The 13,893-nt window shown below is 39.1% G+C and overlaps 1 protein-coding gene across 9 annotated transcripts in view; it reads right to left on the reverse strand.

Moving 5' to 3' along the window:
• PITPNM2 (phosphatidylinositol transfer protein membrane associated 2) overlaps positions 1 to 13,893 on the reverse strand; it is a 441,487-nt gene that overhangs the window by 68,930 nt on the left and 358,664 nt on the right. For all 9 annotated transcript variants that reach the window (XM_077293187.1, XM_077293186.1, XM_077293190.1 and 6 more), the window contains 3 exons: positions 8,067 to 8,256; positions 6,884 to 7,003; positions 3,918 to 4,126 (listed from right to left, as the gene is read on the reverse strand). In XM_077293187.1, the coding sequence (XP_077149302.1) occupies positions 3,918 to 4,126; positions 6,884 to 7,003; positions 8,067 to 8,256 (519 nt within the window). The remainder of the gene's footprint in view (positions 1 to 3,917; positions 4,127 to 6,883; positions 7,004 to 8,066; positions 8,257 to 13,893) is intronic.

The following is a 13,893-nucleotide window of genomic DNA, read 5'->3' on the forward strand; positions in this document are numbered from 1 at the left end:
CATGAAAGTAAGTCATACAGGCTCTGCAAAAACGGATAATATATTGGACTATGACCAGGGGACACTGTGATTCCATCTATGGGAACTGGTGACTGTCAATATTACTCAAGAAGATAATGGCTGTCATTGCTTGTTTTAATCTAGTGCTAGAACATACAGAATCCCCATGTAGGATTCCCCTAAATGGCAATATTAGTGCTTAATGTTTTTTCAGATATATTTTTTTTCCTTGAAAACAAAGAATAGATCTTTTCATAGGGAAGCAGAAAAAACGTTATTTTTTTAAGCATTTTCCTTTTTCTCACTGCTGGGATTCAATCTTTTCTTGGGAAAAATACATAGGGAGAGATTAAGTAATCTTACATCTAACTCCTGGTTAGGAACAAGCTTATGGTAATATTGGATCCTCCTATATGTACTCCAGGGCCACATCTGAGGTCCGTAAAATACGGCAGGTGACCATTAATGATCTGTGTTTTGCCACTCCTGACATAAAAACAGATACCCACTTAGTGGTCTATACAAACCATCTTTTAAAATTGTTCCTGTTAACAGGCAGGGCAGACTGTAATGAAGGCAATTTGGGATACTGACCCGGGGCCCAGCCTTCAAGGGGAACATGGACAAAAAGGGCCACTCATTGCTTTAGCCACTGCACTATATCTTTAAATAATGCTGGGCTGTCAGCATCACATGGGAAATTTGTCCAAGCATACTGGGCGTGGGACTGCCTGATGAAGACCCATCTTACAACTCTGCCAAAGAGAAGCATGTGGAAGAGGTAGGAGCTGCAGACCTCATGGCGGCGGTGACTGCAGCCCTACCGGTGAGCCTGTGACTCTCTGTGTGTGGCAGAGAGAGAAGATCAATTTGTGTGTGCGTGTAACTATTTGGTGTAAAGTGTGCTGAGTAGTGCAATGTAGTGGCTCTTAGGATCTAAGGGGCCATATGATTATATAATGTGGGGAGTTTAACAAAACAAGAAGCCATGTAATTATAATCAGGCGGAAGGGGGGAATTTATTACAGCAAGTGGCCATCTGTTTATAATCTGGAGGGGTTAATTAATAACTAAAAGGGGATATGTGATTATAATCTAGGAGGTGGAGGGGTTAGTACCGTTAGGGACCATGTGATAATAATCCTGGTATGTGGATGGAATTTATCACTGCTAAGGGTGATGTGTGTTATGATCTGGTGGCCCAGGAGCAGCATTGGACGTACTCTGGAGAAGGTGGTATCTATACTGACCGCGGACCCTGAACTTAACACCGCAACTAGAAGTAGCCGTGGGATGTACCTACTGATCCTAGACACCTCGACACAGCCGGAGGACTAATTAACCCTATAGATAGAAAAGGGAAAACTATCTCGCCTCAGAGAAAATTCCCAAAGGATAGGCAGCCCCCCACAATTATTGACTGTGAGAGGAGAGGAAAAAACATACACAGGCTGAAAACAGGATTTAGCAAAGGAGGCCAATCTAGCTAAATAGGAAAGATAGGACAGAGAACTATGCGGTCAGTATTAAAATACTATGAAATATCCACCACAGAAAATACAAAAATCTCCACATCTAACTAAAGATATGGAGGGTATATCTGCCTCTCCAGAGATTCCAGCTTGACTGCATAAATCCTTACACAGATTAAGCTGGACAAGAAAAAAACATGAAATGCACTGAACAATGAGACCCACAACATGTGGGCTGCAAACCAGCAGAACTTATCTTGGTGAAAAGACCAGGAAGCAGGAGAAACCATGAAGGGATGTGAATCCTCCAGAATACAATGGACAACTGGCACTGACCAAAGGGTGAGGCCAGACTAAATAGCCCAGTGCAGAGTGGACACACCTGATAACTGCTGTGAAGGACAGACAGCAGCGCTACCACTTATAACCACCGGAGGGAGCCCAAGAACAGAATTCACAACAGATGTGATTAGAAACCGGGATGGTTATTACTGCAAAGGGTAAGGAAATTATAATTTGGTGGGATTGGAATTATTATCAGAAGAGAGTATGGTATTACAGTAATTAATGCAAGAGGGAAAGTGGTTGTAAAGATAAATAGGTTGAAGGGTTATTCCCACATCACATTATTTTTCCCAAAATACAATAAATGTATTAATACACTGAATAAGCCCAGCATGTTTTTGTAGCTTTGTTCCTTTTTTTTGTCAGCCCCTCTGTGCATACGGCTTCACAAAGCTGGATGAGTGGTCCTTATTTGACATTACTAAAACTACATTTGTCAGCAGCACCCTGCTTCTCCTAGGTACTGCTGACACCTCCCTCCCTCTATGGTAAGCTCTTGACTAGCCCCACCTCTATAACCCAGAGCTGTCCTAAAAGCTGGCTAACTGATGAATGGTGTCAGCTCTGCCATACCATGCTCTGCTGCATCCGCCATAGATATTTATCACATCATCAGGCTAATCTAAGTGTAGACTTCATTCTATGCTTCTGTGCAGTAGTCTGCAAACCCCAGCAAATTCTCTGTTTTTGCATGTCTCACTCTCTTTTTTCTCTCATATAATGCTTATGTGAGATGCTCCTGATTTATTAAGAGCTGTTCACTTCTTAATGAATCAGGAAGGTCTGACTCCAACACGCCACCTCATCAAGACCTGCAATAAAATTACTGGTCTTGATGAATTGGTGCCACAGTTTCCAAATGCATCAGGTGTACATAAATTCCATAATGAAAAACTTAGCTTTTGCGTAATTTCTTTTAAGTATTGAAAGGTCATGCACACACTGTCTTGTCTTTTCTCTTGAAAGTGCCGCAAAACTGTACACGACTCATAAAACACACGCAGGCTCACACAGAATTAACTTTTAGTTTTTATCAAACTATTCTTACACTTAAACATCCTATGGCTCTAAATGCATTCCTCACAAAAATCTGGTGCTCAGAAAATGAAGATATTTCTAAAATTCCTAGGAGTATGTGCACACAACATCTTTTTCAGGTGACGTCCACACAGAATCCACTTGAAAAAAAAAAAAGAGTCACAAACCTGCCGCAAAAAAATGAACAAAGTGCATAGCAATGTGGTAATTCTATATTTCCATCTGATTTTTTTTCAGACACTAATATTATACTAATAGTGCCAAAAACATGTGATGCCGTCTGAAAATATTATTGAAGAGAGTGAGTGATCTCCAGAAAGGGTTGAGGCTGTTTCAGAGTGTTCATCAAATATTGGGCTGTGGGTTGTCACATGATTGGGGGGGGGATCAATGAGCACCCCAACAAGTGTCTGGCCCGGATTGTAGAGCTTAAATGTTGCCATCAATGATTGAAAGCAGTGTGTTTACGAGGATTACAGTAGCACTCTGACACACTCCTGAGAGTACGTTGAAAAGTACCTGACAGCTGATACATGCTGTCTGATCCGCGGGCAGCATGTATGAGCCACTGGCTATGTGACCTCAGCCAGGTGTGTTTAACTCTGAAACGCTGCGGTATTTCAGACGAACACATACTGCCGCTGACCGAGGTGCACTGGAGACTAGTCAGACAGGCGGGTTATCTGCACCCGCTGCTCTGACAGGTCTCTGCCTATGTGCCTGTAGGTAAAAAAAAAAAAAGTTAATTTTCCCCAAATTTCCCAGTATTAATTTGGAAGTATTACCATAACCGCCCAGTGAAGTAAGACAATGCAATATGTTCGCCACTTCGTCACAACTCCGAAAAAATGAATTTCATAACTGTAGGGCCCTGGGTGTTCATAAAAAAAACCCTATATTCATAAATAGAATGGAACAAAGGAGCTCACATCTGTCTGTAGTTCTGTGTTGGTCTTAATGCCATCTACAGGAATCAGATAAATAGTTGTGGAGATATGTATAACTTTCTATAGCTCTAATAATGTTTGTTTTCATAGCTGCAAGTGATTCCTATTTACTTACCTAGAAAGAAAAGCCTGGTGCTGTTTGATGGTGTCCAGCTCGTACGTGGACGAATCACTTCTCTTACGTGGAAGCTGTTTCTTTGGATCTTCACCATTGCTCCGAGGTATGTCAATGTTACTTCGGCTCAAGTGCCTACTAGTCTCCAGGTTTGAACTACTGCAGTAGCTGTTGTTGACGCTGATTCCTGGGGACAGGAGGTCTGTGTCCTAGAATAGATAAAGAACACATCAAAGCACCTACAACTTGCAAGGTAATGTATGCATTCAGTTTGCAACATCTTGCTGGATATGTTGAATAATAGAAGAGATCTACTTTAATATTCAGTCTGTAGTTTGGCTATGCTAGCTTACTGAATTCATACCGCTAGGAACTACATATCTGACCATTATTACTATGCAGTACTCTTTACTTAGTTGTTCTTTAATTGCATCATAAGTTTTTACTCCTAAAACGTTAGGTTTATTGGTAAATGTTTATGAGGAATAGCTGGGGAAAAAGCATACTAAATAAGTAAAATTGTTTTTTTTCTATAAAAAGTTATTATTTCCACTGTGATGACATGAGAGAATGAAGAATCTGGCAGCTGCTAATGCAAACGAAGGTATCCTGTCATTTGGATATAAAACTTCATCAATCTTAGTGCAGATTTAAGGGAATCTGTCAGAAAGATCAATCCTCCTAAGCCATCTGTATAAGCATTTAGGTCATGGGAAGCTGAATAAAATGACACCTTGATATCTGTAATCCAATATTTTATTACAGAGAAATCCATGTTTTTCTTATATGTAACTGACCTGTTCAGGACTATGGGCTGGACACTGATCTGCATGAGAATCTGCCTCCAGAGATTATTTTTAATAAAAGGGTGAGTTACCAGTGTGAGACATATAACTAACACAGAACAGTAAAAATTTACTTTGTCTCATTACAAACACATTTGCTGCAGCTCTCACAGCTCTGCTGTACTGCAACACTGTCTGCTTGTGAGATGGAAGCTGAAGCAGAGAGGAACCTGCAGATGTGTCAGGTATAATCCTGTCATTTTTTTTTTTTTAATGACAGATTTTTAATGATTTGGGTCCTAATGAATCAGAAACATACTGGTAATTTGCAAAAATTTTTCAAGTACGGATTTTTCAGAAAAGGGCGTCCCAATATTCAATTAAAAATGACAATGACATGATTTCCTATTTTGAAAACACTCATTTTACAAACACAACACAAAAAATTGGACCTACAGTAATTGTAAAAAATATAAAATCTTAGTTGCTAGAAGCTAAAGATTAGGAGTCCCAAAAAAAGGACACTGGTAGATAATGGGTTAAATATCACACTGATAATGCTCTCTTTTATTTATAATAATCTCTGGAGGCAGATTCTCATACAGATCTGTGTCCGGCCCATAGTCCTGAACAGTTCATTTACATATAAGAAAAATTTGGATTTCTCTGAAATAACACATCAGATTGTAGATATCAAGATATCATTTTATTCAGATTCTTATGTGCTCATATAGACAGCTTAGTAGGGTGAATCCTACTGACAGATTCACTTTATAAGGTTCTAGGTACATTAAAAATATTGAATCTAAGTAAGAAACAAAAGTTCCAGTCATATAGACCTGTCCTTAGTCATGGTGTCATGCCAGGAGCTAACCCTAATGACTTAGGCTGAAGTCATATGTCCACATTTGAAAAGGACAGCACAATTACCTACTTGTTAAAATGTGTGAGTTTGGTCTGCAATCAACATTACAAATAACTTCTAGTTTATTTTAACCATCTGGGAGGCATATCAATGAATGACACAATTCCGTTTTTATATGAGACAATTTATATGGTCCATTTATTCTTCCCAAGTTTAACCAATAATAGGAACTATAAAATATAAATAAACTACGGCACTTGTTTCCCAGTTTTGCTTTGTTTTTTCTTTCCTCTCCCCTCCAAAACATAATATGCATGTCCATTTCTGGCTTAATAATGTTATTTGTTGCCTGAATATCTCTTTTTGGTGATCAATGAATGTCTGCTTTCACATTTTCATTTCAATAAACTAGGTTAGGAGTGACAAGGGAGCGACATTGCTACAACAACAGTATTAATTGGCACAGCAGGCAACCAGAGAATCACAGGTGAAGAATGCTAAAAAAAAATGTATTTCAATATTATGTACTGTATGTACCATCTATATTGGGTTTTATCAAATACTAAAAAGTGATTGGTCAATACTCGGATATTGTTTAAAAAAAAAAAAAAATCACTATTTTATTCCAAAATGTGAGATTTTCTGAAAAATCTAAAGGCGGGCATGTTTAAGAGACCTCAGAATGCTACCAAACAGTGTGACCTGCTACTTAAAACGTAGGTAGCGTACATGTCTTTAACATGCCATAGATTTTCTTAACGTCATCTGATCCCAAGTGGTTTGACAGAAAGACATTAAGGAGATGATACTTATTTTCCGAAGTGCTATTACGGTGTAATTTAATCAGCTTAACCTAATGCAACCTACTTGTGAGGAGGAAAGTGTTAGAGAAGTCAAGAGACTTCAGTCCATATTTATAGGAAATCTGTCATCAGGGTTATACTGTGCATTCGGAGGGCAGCACAAAGTAATGAGAGATCCTAGATCTAAAGTTTGGTCACTTATTGGGGTTCTTGCTGTAGTTTTGATAAAAAAAAACAATTTTAACTACTGCATCGCTGTCAGCCCACTCAGTGATGGGCATGCTTGTGTGAACCACAGAATTCATGAGCCTGGATAATGCCACTACTGACTGACTGCTTTACACATATACAGTGAGACAGTAGTAGTAAGCAGAAAGCTGTCAATCAGCAGCAAAACCTGAGATGAAATTACTGAGATGTATGAAGATAATGTTTTTACGTCCTATAAAAGGTAACTTTTAGTATTTTTAATATGATAGGCAGAAAGGATGACAGAATTCAATTCAGTGATACCTGAACACTGACGATGCTTCCTCTGCGGCTGCTGTTCTGGCTTTCAGACACAGTTTGATTGCTGTAACATAAGGCATCAAATCCCAAAATTCCTCCAACACAGTCCCCAACTAAACAAACCTGGAAGAAACAAAAAAATAATTATAGTAAAAATATTGCCACTTATTGGAGGTATACTTTTTTTCCCCCCTTGGAATATTGCGAATAAGACCCTAGTCAGTCTCCTTAAAGAGGACCGGTCACTATTTCCAGTGGCCAGGTATTGTTCTTATTTTAGTCCAGCTGCTCCCCCGGAGTAATCCATTTTTATTTTTCTTTCCTTTGAAAATCTGCCATACCTTTCCAGAGATATGAGCCTTTTTAATTTGTATGGTCTTCACAATGGGGCGTTGCTCACATGATAGTTATATAAAATAATCTAAAGATACACGTCATCGGAAAATCCTATGAGCAACACCCCCTTGATAAAGGATATAAAAATTAACACTAAATTAAGCAAGGCCCATATTTCTGAACCTGTACAGTGAAAAACAAAACATGCAAGCAAAAATATGCATACCAAGGGGAGCAGTGTGAATAAAATAAGAGCAAAAACTGGCCACGTCTGATCTGGTGACAGGTTCTTTTTATGGAGAACCAGTTTCCTCCCAAAGCGGATATACTGTAACACATACAATGACCCTCGGGTCTGCACTGGTGGGAACATTTTTTCTCGGGTTACCCCAAATGTTCTATCTTTCTGAATGCAACTGATTCTGCTGATAGATTGGTAACAAGATATATTAACTACTGTAAGGCCATCTGTAACATACTATGACACTTTCTGCTATACTCACATTTGACATGTCTTTCCATCTCTCTTAAGTCCTCACTACATTTATCCTCAAATCCTACATTTGAAGCTATCTGCCAGTAGAATCCATTTCTAGGACCATTGACCATTTAAAAACTGAACCTAAATGTGATCACACCCCATTCTAAACTGGCATACGCTGTATATTACACTGACCTGACACATAACATAGGACACTTCAACACACCAAAGGTGAGGATAGCTAAAAGACCAGATAGCCCATAAGTCCCAAAGGTCATAACCATAGCATGTTTTACTTTCAGTTTGTGGTGGTAGATGCACCCCAGTTGATGCTTGGGTCTCTTGCCGATCTCTGTACCCTTAACTCACCTGCCCAGTAAAGGACATCCCTTCTTGTGATTTAGTGAAATCCAGATAGACTTGATTGGCTCGATGGATAACTGTTGCCACAGCTTCCAGGTACTGTGGAGAGGATGTGGCGAGGAGAGGAAGGGCAGCGAGGGGGATGTGGTCTTGACTATTTGACAAACAGCCTTCATCATAGCTGTATGGACTCAAGCTGCAAGCATACAAGCACAGCATATGCATAATTATCAGTATGCTACCTAAGGGAAGACGCTGCATAGTGTCAAAACTAATCATGACAAGAGGACATAGCCCAAATAAATATTGCGCCTTTGGGGTTTTAATCCATTGCTGCATTAGTCAGACATTCTGCTATAATTAAATATGCTAAATAGGTGCTCGGTGCACCCATAACTTGGCCGAGTGGTTGAGCACACCTACCCAATTACTTGTCATACATGTGTCTCCTGCTTATGCTTACTCTTCCATGATTGACAGCGTTGGCTTTACTGTTGGGGAATAGTTGGGTGACCCTCATATACAATAGATAGTTAGAAGTCCCTAGTAATTGTCAGTTGTCGACAAATATTTATGGGCACATTTGTGCTCTGCTAAGGCCACGGTCACACGTCCAGCATTGGGTGAGTTTTTGACATCAGTATTTGCAAGCCAAAACCTGGAATGGAACAGTCAGAGGAAAAGTATAATAGGAACATGTTGCCTCTTTTGCATTTTTTTCAAAGGTCATTATAAGTAATCGGTTAGCTTCAGTTAGCTTCTTTTATTTAGGGTTTCCCTTGAAGTATTTAATGATGTAATGCTCTAGGACTATCCTGCCCACTATAAATAAGAAACCCAACAGATTCCATTAAATGAGATGAACGAGAATTCTATTTCTATCAGCTAACAAAAAAACACACATCATGGATGGGATGGAAAAAAAAACCTAAGAAACATTGACTGCGCACAATCTATGCAATGATTACATGAGTTGAAGGAATTTCTGGAATGACTTGCCAGACTAAGACATTTAAACAGTATGCCATACTATGACAGCACATTATAGTGTCACACCTCCTATAATGTGTTATCACAGGATGTCACATTACAGTCAGCTACAGATGTCAGGGGAGTGAAGACAGAGCAACCATGTATAAGCCTGGAGACGGAGGGAGAATGAGCATAGTAGTTCTCCAGGATGGAAGTCGCACCCAGCTGATGCCATCTATTATGACAAGCTGTTCTAAAAAGAATGAGCACAATCGATTTACATTTTATTTATCTCTCAATTATATCCATTTCTCACAAAGTCACAAACAATATGGCTGTCCGCTTTCCCAGGTGCAGATAATACTTTTTCTTGCATACATTTAAATAAGCTTTTGGAAGAATAGGATTACAATACAGGTTTGTATATACAGCATCGTTTAAGCGTTAATTGGTAAATTCAGCCCCTTTTCATAACGACATATCTCAATGGCATGCCCATACACTATTAAACATACAATACATTTTTCTTTTCAATAAATCACCCAAGGAGATCTTACAACAGCTCGCCACGTCACACAAAAGGCTGCTCACATTTTGTAAAAAAATAATAAATATATACCGTAAATAAATAAAAAAATGCAATATATAATGCAGCCCAAAGGAAAAAGGTTGGCGATTTGCCATTTTAGAGATTATTGATTTTTGTAGTCAATATTATATCTGCTGCATCACTACTGCTGGGCTGAACTGAATACCATAAGATCCAGATTAAGATACCCAGTGTCTTTTCATCCTCTTAAAAAGTAATAAAATGCATTGCAATATTGAATTTGAAAAAATCTGATATGAGGAATAGCTCTGAGTATAACCTGCCCAGTTTTGCCTAGTACAATTCCATAAGATTAGACAGACTAATAAATACATAAAGCTGTTGTATTCTTCACATATCGTTACAGATGCTTGACATCATAGGTTTCATATGTTATATATCTGTTCTTTAAAATACAGCTCTGGCAAAAATTAAGAGACCACTGGAAAATTTTCAGTTTGTCTGATTTTTCTCTTTATAGGTATATTTTTGAGTACAATGTAAATTGTTCTTTTATTCTATAAACTTCTTAAAACATGTCTCTGAATTTCCAAGCAATACATTTTGTATTTTTTTTCTGAAAAGGAGAAATGGTCAAAATTAAAAAAAACAAAAAACCAGTGCTTTCAGACCTCAAATAATGCAAAGAAAACAAGTTCATAATCATTTAGAAACAACAGTACTAATGTTTTAACTCGGGAAGAGTTCAGAAATCAATATTTTGTGGAATAACCATGATTTTTAATCACAGCTTTCATGCCTCTTGGCATGCTTTCCACCAGTCTATCACACTGCTTCTGGCGCAAAAATGTAAGCAGTTCTTCTTTGTTGATGGCTTGTGACTATCCATCATCCTCTTGATTACATTCCAGAGGTTTTCAATGGGGTTCAGGTCTGGAGATTGGGCTGCCCATGACAGGGTTTTGATGTAGTCGTCTCTTAATTTTTGCCAGAGCTGTATATGCCCTTGACATAATAGTTTGCACCACTTTCAGGCCAGGTTCAGAGGAGAGCGTTAAACGTACACGTGCGGTCGGTGATAAAACATGAGAGCACACAGACCAAGGTTATTCAATTGGGCTTCTTAGATTAAAGGGTTTTTTCACAAAAAAACAAATATCTATTGAAAAAATTTTTTTGCAGCAGCATGCACTGGTCTCTTCAGAAAAGAACTGCCCATTCAAATCTTTATGTGTACAAAAAAAAACACGATCCTATATGGATCACCCGTACTGCAACTGCTTGGGTTTTTTATGAATATATTGCAAATATTACCATAAACTTATATTTGGTAGAGTACTTTTTTTTTTTTTTAAAAGGTTGATGTATAATATCAGCTGTCATGCGGATGAAAATTATCTTTTAAAAAAAAAAAAAAAAAAAATCCTGACAATTTTCATTAAATTGTCTTTACCAGGCCCAAGTTTAAGCAAAGCTAGATCCGTATCACCAGATCCAAGTTAGATCACACATGAGCCACATACTGTACATGTGTTATGCTCAGCGGAATGTATAACGAGAAGAAGCTTACCCCTAATTATACTTTTCCATATTTCTCTGGAAAGTAACCAGTAAGTAAAGCATGTGATTGTGTTAGAACAAAGGTGCATATTATACTATTTTTTTTTGAGTCAATACATTGCAAACCATAAAATTAGTTACTTATGTCCCTCTTTTTGTGGCTGGGAAATAACAGCATACTGACTGGTACAACTTTCCTACAGGAAAAGTAACAATGGATGGTGCAGTCACAACATGGTGGAGGAGTTAACCCCTTAATGACCGTCAGTACGTCTTTTAACTGACCTGAGATATCAGAGAATAGCCTCCCCATACAGGTGACAATCCAGCAGCTGTGGGCTGGGCACTATAGCTGACAACTTACTGCATTAGCCACGATCAGCATTAGCACCGTCCATATCTGTTTAACCCCTTAGATGCTGCTGTCAATAATGACTATATCATATAAATGTTTAAAAGAGTGTGGCTTCTCCCTCTTTATCCCCATCGGCACCCTGAGATCATGATTGTGTGGTCCTGATGTTTGCCATGGCAATTCACAAGCTAGTCTGCCGGTACCAGTGGCCTGTTCAAAAGTCAGCGACATTAAGGTGGTAAAAATACACTTTTTCATTCCTGTCATGTCACATTTCATTAATTCCTGAAAATCACCTGAAGGGTTAATAAACTACCTGATGGCAAATTTTAATATGTGCTGTTTTTAAAATGGTATCACTTTTGGGGGTATTTCCAATATATAGGACCCCTACAGTCACTTCAAACCTGGACAGTTCCCTAAAAAAATTTTTTTTGTAAATTTCCATGAAATAAATTAAAAATTACTGCTACATTTTTAAACCTTCTAAAATGCTAACAAAAATAAATTGCATTTTACAAATGGTGCTGATGTAAAGCAGACATTAGGGAAATGTTAGTTATTAATGTTTTGGTATAACTACCTGAATTAAAGGAATAATCATTCAGAGTTTGAAAATTGCAAATTTGTTTACCGTATATACTCGATTATAAGCCGACCCGAGTATAAGCTGACCCCCCTAATTTTGCCACAAAAAACTGGGAAAACTTAATGACTCGAGTATAAGCCTAGGATGGAAAATGCAGCAGCTACCGGTAAATGTAAAAAGTAAAAATAGATACAAATAAAAGTAAAATTAATTGAGACATCAGTTAAGTGTTTTTGAATATCCATACTGAATCAGGAGCCCCATATAATGCTCCATACAGTTCATGATGGGCCACATAAGATGCTCCACACAAAATACGCCCCATATAATGCTCCATATTAAATTATGCCCCATATAATGCTGCATAAAGGTTGATGGTCCCATAAGATGCTCCACATATTATACCCCCAAGAGATACTCCACACATTATGCCCCATAAGATGCTCCATACATTATGGCCCCATACGATGCTCCATACATTGTGGCCCCATAAGATGCTCCATACATTGTGGCCCCATACGATGCTCCATACATTGTGGCCCCATCAGATGCTCCATACATTGTGGCCCCATACGATGCTCCATACATTGTGGCCCCATACGATGCTCCATACATTGTGGCCCCATAAGATGCTACATACATTGTGGCCCCATACGATGCTCCATACATTGTGGCCCCATAAGATGCTCCATACATTCTGGCCCCATAAGATGCTCCATACATTGTGGCCCCATATGATGCTCCATACACTGTGGCCCCATATGATGTTCCATACATTGTGGCCCCTTATGATGTTCCATACATTGTGGCCCCATATGATGCTCCATACATTGTGGCCCTATATGATGCTCCATACATTGTGGCCCCATATGATGCTCCATACATTGTGGCCCCATAAGATGCTCCACACACTTGCCCCATATGCTGTTGCTGCGATTAAAATAAAAAAAATCCCATACTCACCTCTCTTCGCTCAGGCCCCTGGCACTTGAGATAGTCACCTTCCTCGTTCCACGCACACTAATCGCGTCATCGTGCCCTCCGACCTGAACAGTGCAGAGGATGGAAGACAGAGCAGCGCGCAGCGGTGGAACGAGGACAGTGACTATCGCGCAATGCTCACCTCCCCCGATATACTCACCGGCTCCTGTCGCGGTCCCTGGCAGTGTCTCACTGTCAGATGGTCTCTGGGAGCCGGCGGCATCTTCCTGTGTTCAGCAGTCACATACCGCTCATTACAGTAATGAATATGTGTCCATATTCATTACTTTAATGAGCGGTACCATGTGACCGCTGAACACAGGAAGAGCTGCCCGGAGACCATGGGACATGCAGGGACAGCGCCAGGAGCAGGTGAGTATGTCACAGCTTGCACATTGCACCACTCCGAATTGTGTGGCACATGCTGTACATTGACTTTATTTGAATGCCAAAAAGGCAATGTTAGTAGTTATGGAAAATGAATGCTGAACTTCCACTCCTCCCAACCAGTTGTGTAAGTACCATCAATAGTCCTTATGATAATACTGAAAGATAGCGAAGGAGTGGGGGATCTATCTAATGGCACAGCAGTATACATTACACAGCAAACTCAGTGAGATAACCGAAGGGGTGTAAATGAGAAAAATTATGCAAGGTTAAGACACATAACCTTGTACACAAGAAACGGAATGTTCCTCCCTCATAATGCTAGAATACTATATCCTGATATTATACTGCTATATATTGCTGCTATTACATATAGTGCTATACTAATATAATAAAAGCTCTTACAATACAGAAACTTATGTAGTAGTAGGATGATGAT

Source organism: Ranitomeya variabilis, chromosome 1 (assembly GCF_051348905.1).
Source record: "Ranitomeya variabilis isolate aRanVar5 chromosome 1, aRanVar5.hap1, whole genome shotgun sequence".
NCBI lineage: Eukaryota > Metazoa > Chordata > Amphibia > Anura > Dendrobatidae > Ranitomeya > Ranitomeya variabilis.